The sequence below is a fragment of the Rhinatrema bivittatum genome, chromosome 9, assembly GCF_901001135.1.
Source record: "Rhinatrema bivittatum chromosome 9, aRhiBiv1.1, whole genome shotgun sequence".
NCBI lineage: Eukaryota > Metazoa > Chordata > Amphibia > Gymnophiona > Rhinatrematidae > Rhinatrema > Rhinatrema bivittatum.
The window spans coordinates 124,035,675-124,049,285 of NC_042623.1; the positions used below are offsets into that span (position 1 = coordinate 124,035,675).

General features: G+C 41.8%; 1 protein-coding gene across 1 annotated transcript in view; it reads left to right on the forward strand.

The window, feature by feature from the left end:
* The first annotated feature begins 1,154 nt into the window (after positions 1–1,154).
* Positions 1,155–13,611, forward strand: part of LOC115099485 (alpha-1,4-N-acetylglucosaminyltransferase-like) — a 31,120-nt gene continuing 18,663 nt past the window's right edge. The window contains exon 1 of the mRNA XM_029617165.1: positions 1,155–1,576. Within this exon, the coding sequence (XP_029473025.1) occupies positions 1,169–1,576 (408 nt within the window). The 5' untranslated portion in view covers positions 1,155–1,168. The remainder of the gene's footprint in view (positions 1,577–13,611) is intronic.

A 13,611-nucleotide genomic window follows, 5' to 3' on the forward strand; every position in this document is an offset into this window, starting at 1 on the left:
ATTTGTAGAAGTTTTAGGGAAATAGCTGGGAGATCAAGTAAAAGAGAATTGCAGTAATCAATTTTTGAGAATATGATTGCTTGCAAAACTGATCTGAAGTCATGGGGGTGGAGTAATGGTCTAAGTCTTTTTAAGACTTGGAGTTTTTAGAAACATTCTTTCACGGTGTTGCTAATAAAGCTTTTGAAGTTCAGTTGGTTGTCCATGATAACTCCTAGGTTTTTGACCAGGGGAGATAGAGCAGGTGTTGCCACAGGATGAGAGTTAGAGAGTTGGTAGTTGCCATCTTGGGTGATGAGGAGGAATTCAGTTTTGTTGGCATTGAGAATTAGGCAGAGATCCGCAAGGAGATTGGATATGGAAGTGAAGCATGAATTCCAATAATGAAGGGTTTCTTGCAGTGACTTGGTTATTGGGATGAAAATTACCCAATATTCATGGAATTATCCATGTATGACTATGAACTGTGAAATAAAGCAAAACTGTTGGAAATGCCCCCATTTGCGGCTGACACAAGTAGGGATGATGCATAGGTTATTACCCTGTATAAATGTCAATAGAAAGGGAACCCATCCTAAACAGTATAATGAAACTAATGATACATTTGGAATCCAGAAGAAAATATCTTTGTTACTAATATCTCAATGGAATGTTCTTTTTAAGTCATTTAAAAAATATGTTATTTATATGTTTTTTTTATTTAAATTGTTATTTCAAATATTTGGCATCTAGCAATGAATTATTGTTCCATTAAAGCAAAATGCAGATGATTGTACTGTCAAAGATTTGTATGGGTGTTTTCTATTCTCAGAAGCTTTCATCCTAGCCTTTCTTCTTCAGCTGTATCCCTAAAGGATCAGGCAACTTTATGAGCACATTTATGAGATCAGATACAGAGCTACTACTTTAATTTATATTCTGCATAAAATATATTCTATATGACACAAACAACACATATCTGCTCTGTAAAGTTATCGCAAGGTGAAATCTTTTCCAGCTCATCCTTTATGAGAAATTACCTTGAAGGAGGTAATACTCTTCTTTCTCATAATAGTCTATATCAATTAATGACAGCTTTTTTTCAAAGGCAAATGTGAATACAGCAGGTTTTTAATTGGTATTTTTATTACTTGAACAGGTTCTACAATACTCACTCCAAGAAGCAATCATGAAAAAATGGATACAATTTTCACTTTTTCTCATTTTCATGTTCACTTGTTCTACTGTCTACTGGATGAAGAAGAAGTATTCATTGCCATTCTACAAATACATATACCACCAGTCACCAGTGGAAGTTGTTAATATTGAACCTAATCTTGGTATCTTTTTTGCTGAGACCACCGAGAAGTTGGAACCCTCCACCTTAGCAGTATGTGCTATAGAATCAGCATCTCATAACTATCCTGATCGATCTGTTTATTTGTTTATGAAAGGATTAACCAAAGACATGACAATCTCCAACAATCCCTCCTACAAGGGTATTTCACTGCTGTCATCTTTAAAAAATGTCCACATCCTTCCCTTAAATTTTGAAGAACTTTTTAAAGACACTCCTCTCCTTCCATGGTACCAAAAGGTAACTGAAATTTTGTCATATTTAATTTAAAATAATAGAATAATGAAAATCTGAAGCATGTTTTTCTTATTTATTTGATGTTTATTTTATTTTAAATTCCTCTAAGGTTTTGTTTACTTTCTTTCCAGCCTTTTTATTTTTGTCTATTTATAATTTGCTTTAAAAATAAAGATGGTCACCTGTAATATCTCATAATTGTAATGCCATCTTTCCGTCAGTACATAATCCCTCACAGCTCTTAATTTATATTTAACTCCTAATTCATAGCACTTTTTGACTGGTCATTTAGCAAATTCTGGTATTTCTAGTGTGCAAATTTCCCATCCCAGCTGATACACAACTCAGATATTTAGTTTGAATCAGGCCTAATAAGTTTAGACAGATAAATACTAGTGTTTATTGAAAGATGTATACAATTCCTGTCCTAGATATGAGGATATTTCAGATGTTTTGGTATTTGGCATTATGTGCAATGAGAAGATTAACATATTATTAGAACAAATAGATGGAAAATGCATCATATAGGTTATTTTGTATCTTTGTCTATTCAATAACCAATGGCAATATTGTTAATGATGGCAGATAAAGACAAAAATGGTCCATCCAGTCTGACAGCAAATTTCTTAGGGTAATAACTGCTACTCTGCGCAGGTTAAGGGTAGTAACCGCTGTTCTGTGTAGATACACCGATGCTGAAACGTTAACTGTAGGTGTAACCGAGGTTACCCTATTTCTTCCATTCTTTAGCCACTACAGAACCTCAGTGATTGTTCCACACCCTTTTGAATTCCATTACTGTTCTTTTCCTTACCACCTCTTCCAGGAGGGCTTTTCATGCATCCACCACCCTTTCCATGAGCAAATATTTCCCAACATTTTTCCTTGGAGTTTCATATCATGACCCCTAGTTTTACAACTTACTTTCCATCATAAGAACATAAGAAATTGCCAAGCTGGGTCAGACCAAGGGTCCATCCAACAGAGGCCAAACCAGGCCACAAGAACCTGGCAATTACCAAATACTAAGAATATCCCATGCTACTGATGCAATTAATAGCAGTGGCTATTCCCTAAGTAAACTTGATTAATAGCCGTTAATGGACTTCTCCTCCAAGAACTTATCCAAACCTTATTTGAACCCAGCTACACTAACTGCACTAACAACATCCTCTGGCAACAAATTCCAGAGCTTTATTGTGCGTTGAGTGAAAAAGAATTTTCTCCGATCAATCTGATTATCGAGAACTATTAATTCCTTCTCAGGTATTTGAAAATCTGTATCATAACACCCCTGTCCTCCTTCATTCCAGGGTATATATATCATTTTCTTGTTCACTTCGATCTCTTGTTCCTCCGATCTCTTTTCATAAGTCTTCTAGTGCAGACCCCACACCATTTTGGTTGCATTTCTCTGGACTGCTTCCATTCTGTCCTTATCTTTTTTGAGATATGGCCTCCAGAACTGAACACAATACTCCAGGCAAGACCTCGCACCTCTTTTTTCCTATTGGTTATGCCTTTCTCTATGCAGCCTGGTAACCTTCTGGCCTTAGCCATCACCTGGTCACATTGCTTTGCTACCTTCAGATCCCTGGACACTATCAGCCTGAGCTGTCTTTCCCAGTCAGTACACATCAGTCTTTCATTCCTCATCACATACACTTCTTGGCATTGAATCCCAGCTACCTAATTTTCAAACACTCCTTAAGCTTTCTTAGATTACTTCTCATTTTCTCACCTCTTTCAGGTGTGTCTGCCTTGTTACAGATCATAGTGTCTTCAAGAAAAACAAATTTTACTTTTGAATCCTTTTGCAGTATCACTTCACTTACAAAGATATTGAACAGAAGCAGGCCCAGAACCAATTCTTGAGGAACTTCACTTATCACTCTTCTCTCTTCAGTATAGGTTCCATTTATCACTAATGATTGGCAGTCAGCCAATTTGTAATCCATTCCACCACCTTGGAATCCACTCTACATTTTCTCATTTTATTCATGAGCCTCCTATATGGGACCATATCAAAATCCTTGATGAAATGCAAGTAAAACATATTGAGTGCTCTTCCTTGATCTAATTCTCTAGTCACCTAAAAAAAATCAATCAGATTTGTTTAACAGGATCTTCCTCTGGTATAACCATGTTGCCTCAGATCCAGCAACCCATTGGATTGTAGATTGTTCATTAAATTTCCTTCAGCAGAACCTCCATTAATTTTCATACCATCAAGGTAATGGCTAACTGGCCTTTAATTTCCAGCCTCCTCCCTGCTACCACTTTTGTGAAGTGAGACCTACACCTACCTTTCTCAAACTTGCAGTACCACTCCAGACTCCAAGGATCTATTAAACAGGTTCTTCAGTGGACTCACTAGAACTTCTCTGAGCTCCATTAGAATCTTGGGATGTATCTCATCTGGAACCACTGCCTTGTCAACTTTCAGTTTTGACAAGTTTCACTCAAACTCTCTCTTCTATAAATGGGGCCATATCTACCCCATTCCCATCTCTACTCTTGCCAACCAGCAGTGGTCCTTCTCCAAGGTCTTCTTTAGTGAACACAGAACTGTAGTATTTGTTTAATATTTCTGCTGTTTCCTCATCTTTCTGTACACCTTGCTCTTGTCTTCTTTCAGTTGTACAATGCCACCTCTGGCCTTCCTTTTTTCTCTAACAAATCTGAAAATGCTTTGTCATGTCACCTTTCCTCCTTGGTGATCTTTGCTTCCATTCAAATTTTCGCTAGTCTGATTTGTTTAATCTCCTTCAGCTTCACCAGAGGGAGTGCTGAAAGCTGATCCTTCTAGTGATGGGCATTCATTTGAAATGAATGGGTAAAATGCATCAAATGAGTCCATTTAGTTTCTTTTATGAACCATTTAAATACAAAAATGTTTGCTCATTCTTTTCTTTTTGCCATTCAAATCTATGGTCCGTTCAAGTCTAGAGCTCCTGCTGAGCAAACAACAGGATACAGGAAGGGTCTAATTAGTAACTATAGCTGCTATTCTTCCTAGCTGCCATGCCTCAGATATACCACCTTGGGGGTCTGGCTGCCATTCTGCATACCTGCCATGCTTCAGATGTACCACCTTGGGGATCTTCCTTTACCCTCTCTAACTCTCAGGCATCTAGATGCCTGGACCTTTCCCAGCAACCCTTTTTAAACCTCCTGAGGACTAAACTGGATCTTTGGGGGCATGACCGTGTTCTATGCTAAAATATGGCCTCATCAGTAGGACACAAGCCCTTGAGAGATCTGATACTCAAGCAGACAATATACATATGCAGACTATAGCAAAACCCACAGTTAGAAGGAAGAAATGAAAGGGCAACAGAAAACTTGCACAGGAGAAAACTTTTGCATGTTCTGGATATGGGAAAGGTTTCAGTAGGAAGAGAGAATAAATGTAACACTCGAAAATCAACAAAGGGAAGAAAATGTGTTCAGCTTCAGAACATGGGAAAAGCTTTTTAATTAAAGCAAACACTACAAATTACCAGGAAAGCCATGCTAATAAGACCATTGTCATGTTCTGACTGTGACAAAAGTTTCAATTGGAAACAAATTTCAATAGTAACCCAAATGTCAGCCTATAACAAGATCAATTTCAAGTAGGGAATGTTATTGATGACAGATCATACATAAAGTAATACATGATGAAAAAGCGGATTGGCTAAACACTGCCACTACGGGTACACATACCACACAGGAACCTTTGTTCAGCAAACAAGCTCTCTTAACCATTCCCTCAGTCAAGACAGCGAGACTAACCCAGGTAAGAGAAAGGGCATTGTCTTTAGCAGGACCCACACTCTGGAACACAATGCCTTTGGAGATCAGATTACAGAGAGACCCCAAAACATTCAAGAGAAGTCTAAAGACATGGCTTTTTAAACAAGCCTTTTATATAGAGACCAGAGAATAGAAAATACACTTGAATAAACAGAAGAGCACCGGCACACAGCACTATTCTCATAAATGTGCATTACAATATTCAATAAATGTAATAATATAACATAGTAAATGTGATTTTTTTAACCTGTAAAAGTACCTTCTAGGTACACCTAGCCAGAACCCACTTCACTAAACATTTGTATGTATTTTTATGATTTAATGTAACCGAAACTTAATGGCACCTGTTACAATGTACTTTAGTACGCTTACTCCAAACTTACTTATGTGCCTACATGTAAAACGTTGCAATGGTATATAAGTTAGCGATGGTATAGAAAAGGCTTTAAATAAATAAATAAATAAATACATAAATAAATAAATGTTTTGTTCTTAATCTGTCGATTGGCAAGTGCTTCAACAGGAAGACAGACAACTCCCGTGCCACTCTGCCTTGCTGCTATGCCTCTTATCCTACAACTTAGGGGGTATTTTTCCACTTAGCATTGCTGTCACCAGACTTTGCACCTTGAATGTCTTGCTGTCATTCTGATTTGCTGTCATATTCCAGACTCTACACCTTGCATTGTTCTTGCCACTGTGGGGGCTGATTGCACTTCTCATTTTGCCTTAATGTGTTGATTCCACTCTTCTTTCTGCTTTGCCCTTTATTGTTGCCTTCAGGTTTTTCCTGCCACCTTTACTGCTTCATTCCCCCTTTTTAGTGCCTTAGGATATTGATGACATTTTTGGTGGCATTTTGCCTCTCAGTCTGCCTTCCAGAGTTCATGCCAATGTTGTTGGTGCTCTCTTTTGAAGCCAAAAGGCCTGATTTTCAAAAGCCTTCAAATACATAAACTGTATAAATACATTTTACTGGTGGTAAGTGGGCTTTTGAAAATTACTATTTTATTTATTTTATTTTATTTATAAAATAAAATAAATAAAATAGTAATTTTCAAAAGCCCACTTACCACCAGTAAAATGTATTTTTAAGTGGAAAACATTCATGCCAATGTTGTTGGTGCTCTCTTTTGAAGCCAAAAGGCCTGATTTTCAAAAGCCTTCAAATACATAAACTGTATAAATACATTTTACTGGTGGTAAGTGGGCTTTTGAAAATTACTACAATATATGCCATTGAATTGCCAATAGGTTTTACCCATAATAAGTACATTTAATGTGGGTAAATAGCTTTTGAAAAACGCTACACTATGTTACATTTACATGCAAAACTCCTTTGAAAATTCACCAGCAAGTGTGTTCTTTTTATTCTTGCTCCTTATTTGCTCCTCTTATGGTGCTTTGGAGAACTCCTGCCACTAGAGATGTGAATCGGAACCGGAATCTGATCGGTTCCGGTTCCGATCCAAATCTTAAAATTTTTATCGCCCGGCCCAATTTGGGTTCTGATTATCGGCTGCGCCCGATCCGATAATCAAACCCCCAAACCCCCCAAATAAACCAAACCCCCTCCCAAACCCCCAAAAAAGGTTTTAAAATTACCTGGTGGTCCAGCGGGAGCGCGGAGAGCGATCTCCCGCTCTCAGGCCATTGGCTGCGTTAATAAAAATGGCGCCGATGGCCCTTTGCCCTTACCATCTGACAGGGCAAAGGTAGTGCCAGTGCCATTTTGAATATTGGCAATACGGCCTGAGTGCAGGAGATCGTTCCCGGACCCCCGCTGGACCTCCAGGGACTTTTGGCCAGCTTGGGGGGGCCTCCTGACCCCCACAAGACTTGCCAAAAGTCCAGCGGGAATCCAGGAGCGACCACCTGCACTCAGGCTGTATTGCCAGTATTCAAAATGGCGCCGGCGCTACCTTTGCCCTCACTATGTCATAGGGGCTGACGGTCGGCCGACGGTCAGCCCTTGTGACATAGTGAGGGCAAAGGTAGCGCCGGCTGGTGGCTAGCCTGCATTGAGTGGAAGCTGCTGCTACCCTTAACAGAAGTCAGGGTAGTTTGCATGGAGTGGCAGTTACTTTTACCCTTAACAGAAGACATGGGATAGTCTGCATAGAATGGCAGTTGCTACTATACTTAACAGATGGTTTACAGGTAGCTTGCAGGTTGCGGCAGTTGCAACTACCCTTAACGGAGGATTTGAGGGAAGACTGCATGGAGTAGCAGTTGCTATTACCCTTATCAGAGGACTTAAGGGTAGATAGCATGGAGTGACAGTTGCTACTATACTTAACAGAGGGCTTGGAGGTAGTCTGCATGGAGTAGCAATTGCAACTACCCTTAATAGAGGGCTTGGGAGTAGTCTGCATGGAGCAACAGATTATATTACCTTTAACAGAAAGCTTGGGGTTAGTCTACGTGGAAACAGCAGTTGCAACTATCCTTAACAGAGGACTTGAAGGTAGAGTGCATAGAGTGGCCATTGACAGAAGGCTTGGGAGTAGCCTGCACAGAGTGGCAGTTGCTACTACCCTAATAAAAACTTGCTGGGCAGACTAGATATCAATTTTGGTCTTTTTTTAAAAACACTTTATCAAATGAAGAACAATAATAGTTCAATTCCCATCCTCTAACACCACTTTCCCCTTCCCAACTATCGAACAAAAACCATTGACTGTGGTGACCAGGTAGTCCATGGTTTATTAATTCAATTGTCTCTACTTTATATCAATCATCCAATCTTAAAAAATCAGAAATGTAAAAGCAATAAGAACCTATTTTCACTCTTTAAGCATTAAATAATAAACTTCTAACTTTAGGGGTCAAAACTAAGATTTACTGATGCCAAATTGTGTTCGGGGGTGGACCCTTGACCTGAGGCAGTGAGAACTGCCTCCTGGTAGGGACCAGGAAGCAACTGCCCCCAGGGAGTGGAGCCCTGGAGGAGACAGAAGCTAGGAAAAGCTTTACCACTGGAAGCCCGAGGTCCTCCCGGGAGGAGTCCGTAGGGACCCGGGCCGCTTGGACTTAGGTGGGCCTCGCAGGGTCTCCTGAGTCCGGCGTGCCCACAGACAGAAGGGGAGCATGGACAGGTTCAAGACTGGAGGTCAGATGTTAACAAGGAGGACCAGAAGAGCGTAGGTGATGACAAGGCTAGGAACAGAGCCAGAATCTAGAGACGTGGTCAAACAGGCAGAGGTCAAAGTCCGGGAATCAGTCCGAGGAGTAGTCAGCAAAGTAGAGGTCAGGTTCCGGAGGTCAGACTAGGTTACAGGCAGGCCGAGGTCAGAAGGCAGGCAGCAGGCAAGCAGGTCGAGGAGCAGACTGGAGTCAGAAGGCAGGCAGCAGGCAGGCAGGTCAAGGAACAAGCCAAGGTCAGTACCAGTAAGACAGTCCGGAGGTACTACCTGGGTAGACGAACAGATGAACAGGAACAGAAGGACGCTGGAGTACTAGGAAGCAGGAACAGAACTGGAACAGAAGGAGGCCCCCCCAAGCTGGCCAAAAGTTCCTTTTGGGTCCAACGAGGGTCCCGGAGCGAACGCGCGGGGAATCACGTGACGTCGGCGTCACTCTGACGTGACGCCAACGTCACATGCTCCTCGCAAAGGAGTACAGAAATGGCGTCCTGACTCCCCGCTGGATCACCAGGGAGTTTTGGTAAGTCTTGGGGGGGGGGATTAAGGAGGGTGAGGGGTTTAAATTTCTATTTAGGATCAACAATCACAATTTCCAACGTATTCAACATAGCTATGTTGAATAAGTTGGAAATCCGATCGTTTTCGCCTCATCACTCTTTTAAGTTAAAAAAAAAAAAAAAAGTTGCATTTTACATATAAGTTCAAAACGAATGCACACCCCTAATAGGGATGTGCAGACAAAAAGTTTTCGTTGATAAGTTGATAAGTTGAAATTGAGGGTCGATTTCGTTCAATATGGACATATGGAGAATTCCATAAGTTGAAGGTCTGTCCATAAGTTGACCGGTTCCCATTAAAGTCAATGGGGGAAGGATTTCCAGCCTATTTTTGGCTGCCGAATTGGGGTTTTCTTATCAATTGTCATGAAACTTCTGGGGAGCAATCATCACAACAACAAAAGAGCTCCAAGGTACTTAGACTGTGGCAAAGTGGCACCTAAGTGGCATGAATAGCCTAAGGCACTGGAAAGGTGCAAAGGGGTACCAGAAGTGGCAAGAGTGCTTTAACAGAGGCACAAAGCAGCAGTGAGAATGTAAAAAAACACACCACAGCTTCAAAACAGAGCACCGATAGCAGATGCATGAACCATCAAAGGCAGCACCACAGGCAAAGCGGCAAGACAAGTGGCATTGACATCCAACAGCACAAAGAAGGGGGAACATAGCAAGAAGATAGACTAGCACCAACACACTGAGGAACCATGAGAGTGGCAAGAACACCACAAGGAGTTAAGTGAGTCATCTGGTGTATGGCAGCAAAGCAGAGTGGCAGAAAGCTGATAGGGGCAAGACAGGCTGGCAGAGTGGAGGTAGTCTGGTCTGGTCCCTGTGGTTTTGATAGGGGAAAGACAGGCTGGCCCAGGAGAGAGTTCCCTTTCCTTTGTGCAGGGAAGGACTCCCTGGAACGGGTCCACCCCTAGAGTTGGGTGTACCTGGTGTTTATATTGTCTTCCAGTGAATATCGTTGGCGTCTAGTGAATTCCGTTGGCTTCTAGTGAATTCCGACTGTACTTACACACTTCAGCTGATGACAAAGGAAATTGAAGAAGATCTCTCAGAAATAAGAATACTGCTACTCCAGTCATCCAGGCCTGGATGAACAGCCACATCATTCGAGGACAGAGGTCAATCCCAGCTAGGGACACAAGGCCTGGATGAACAGGCACAGCAATTGAGTTAAAACACCAGTAGGAACACAAGGCCTGGATGAACAGGCACATCATTCGAGGACAGAGGTCAATCCCAGCTAGGGACACAAGGCCTGGATGAACAGGCACAGCAATTGAGTTAAAACACTTGTGGGAACACAAGGCCTGGATGAACAGGCACAGCAATTGAGTTAAAACACTTGTGGGAACACAAGGCCTGGATGGAACAGGCACATCATTCGAGGACAGAGGTCAATCCCAGCTAGGGACACAAGGCCTGGATGAACAGGCACAGCAATTGAGTTAAAACACTTGTGGGAACACAAGGCCTGGATAAACACGGATACTCGGATAGTAATTTTTTTTTTTTAATGTATTTATATTCTTATTTTAAAACGTTTCTAGCGGGGGTCACGTGATGCGGTGCAGCTAAGCAGACGTGTCTGCAGAGGCTCTGTGCTCTGATCTCCCGAGTCGGCAACAAAAGTGGGTACCCGAGGATCACAAAACCTTCCAAACCTTCAGGTATCATTCGTCTCATGTCCATAGACAAATTCATGCTGAGATCGCCCGGTGCAATGCCCGTCAAGGGAACAAAAAAAGACAAAGAAAAAACGGGCGGTACGAGCTCTAAAATGGTGGACGCGGCCGCTCACACGAGTCCCCAGGCGGCGAACGCGACTATAAATTCAAAGGAGGACTTAACTATCAGTGTTACCAACGCTGTCGTCTTGGCGTTAGACTCCCGGTTCACAGAATTAGCGTCCCAATTTCAAGAAGTTAAGGCGGCGCTCACCGAATTACATCCGAGGCTGGACCACGTGGAAAACCGGGTCTCCACACTAGAAGATGAGCGTGCCGAGCTTACCACTAAAATATTGCACCTGGAGAAACTGACAGGAACTCAAGCAGAGAAATTAGACGATCTGGAAAACAGAGCGAGACGGAATAATATCAGACTAGCGGGTTTCCCCGAAACTGTGAGTGAACAAGATCTTGAACCGTTTTTGACAAAATGGCTCCTCGATACGCTGGAATTGCAAGATTTGCCTGAGCCTTTGCACATTGAGCGGGCCCATCGTTTAGGGCGGAAAAGAAATGGGGACCCCAGACCCCGCTTAATAATTGCTAAAATCATGAGCTGGGCGCATAAACAAAAAATAATGCAGGCTTACAGGAAGAAGCAAAAAGTTCTGTACCAAAACACTGAGATAAAAATATTTTCAAGACTTCTCAGCTCAGCTAGTACAGAAACGGAAACTCTTCAGCCCACTATGCACTGAACTCTATAAAACTAACGTGAGATTTCAATTACTATACCCGGCTATACTGAAAATCCGATATGAGGGGAAAGATCACCAATTTACGGAAGTGGAACTGGCCAAACAATTTATGGTGGGCCTATCTAAAGATTGATCTGTTTTGCTTTCTTTTTGTCCTGGTTGATCCTCGGAAGGGACATTATGCAGGATGGTCTCTATGTGCCCCAACATTGGACTAGTGGCGTGAAAATTGGATCGTAGGTTAACGGGTCATATCCCAGTTTATGATGGGCAACTTATTCCTGAAACGGGTTCTAAAGTATTGCCAACACTGGATTTGAGAGGAATGGCTGGACTTCAGTTTCTTTTAGCCTTTGCGGAGCCTCACGTGGTTTTACTGCCCTCCAACTGCGCACGGTCTCAGCAAAGAATATTTTTGTTGTCATGCCTGGACATTTTCTTTCTGTTCTTCTTCGTTTCTCAAGCACAAGTCCTGTCGTGGGTTTTTTGCTCCTAGGGTCTTTTCCTTTTTTTTGTTTTTTAACAGTCAGACTGGCTGGATTGTAAGCATTTTATTTATCTTCCAGATGTTGCAAGGGATATGTCTTTTATGTGTTACTGACCATAATCTTTATTTGGTAATTTATGAACCTACCTTTGGTTACAGACATATTTAATTTTTCTCTAAAAGGAACCTCTCGGGGCTATAAGGTTTGCCTTACCATGTTTGCCTGAATGATCTGTCTGGGATCGCTGACCTACGCAGGAGATGGATAGCCACGCCAAGCTTTAAAATCTTTCCATGTTTGAGAGGTTTGGGGAAAGCACGGGACTGTTTTGTCTATACAGTTGTTATTGTTGAAATTTGTTGCTGATTTGGGAGGGGGGAGCACATCGCATCATTAGCGTGCTCTCATATCTTCCTCGAGTAGAGGGAAATGTTGTTAACTTTAATGAGGGAGGGGGGGTTGGGGACTCAAGGGATAATCTGTGGGGTATTTCTCTTATTCTCTCTTGCAGGGTACAGTGGAGTGAAGCGTGCTACCACTTGTCAGTCTGATAGCACATATCGGGTGGGACGTTCTTTTTCTACAGGTACTAGTTATACTACACGTCACGAATCTGCAGACTTAGGCTGGGGAGCCTGCAGGTCTTCATTTCCAATGATTGGGCACAGCTAAGTAAAACTTGGCCAAATCTCATAATTCTTTGAGATTAGCAAGTTTAAATGTCAATGGCCTGGGCAGTCCCATAAAGCGATCGAAGGTGCTCTCCTTTCTAAAAAGAGCTAAAGTACATATTGTCTGTTTACAGGAAACTCATCTCACAGCCTCCGAAAGTAGGAAATTACAAAAAGATTGGGTGGGAGCTACCTTCTACTCACCTGCTGTAGGGAAAAAAGCGGGTGTAGCGGTGCTTGTGCATAGGAATGTTTCGTTTCAAATACTCTCTGAGATATCGGATCCTGAGGGCAGATACATTATTCTTATAGGTAAAATAAATGGAAAGGAGATCACCATTTGTAACGTTTATGGACCAAATACACCTGACAAAAAGTTTTTTCCCTCCCTTACAAATATGCTCATTACTCATGGAAAAGGAGGTGTATTCATAATGGGAGATTTTAATAGTGTCCATGATCCGGTATTGGACCGTTCTGTCCCTCCAATCAAAATAGCTCAGAAACTCCAAAAAACGAGCATTAGTCAGCTTTGTCAAGATTTACGGCTCTTAGATTATTGGAGAACTCTTAATAGTGATGCGCGTGATTACACACATGTTTCCAAAGCACATGGCACTCTTTCAAGGATAGATTACATTTTGGGTTCTGCACATATCTTTCATCGGATTTCAGCTGCAGAGATAGGTTCTATGGGAGTCTCTGACCATGCGCTCATTTGGGTAGATTTCCAATTGGACAATCAGTTACCGCCACATTCTTGGTGGAGGTTTCCAGCCTACCTGAAAGAAGATATACCTTTTCAACAATTCTTGCGCACTAAATGGGAACAATTCCAAATCACTAATGCACAACATACGTCAGATATGAATTTATTTTGGGAAACTGGGAAGATGGTCATGAGGGGCGAAATAATATCGTATGTGCGCAGCAGGAATAAACTC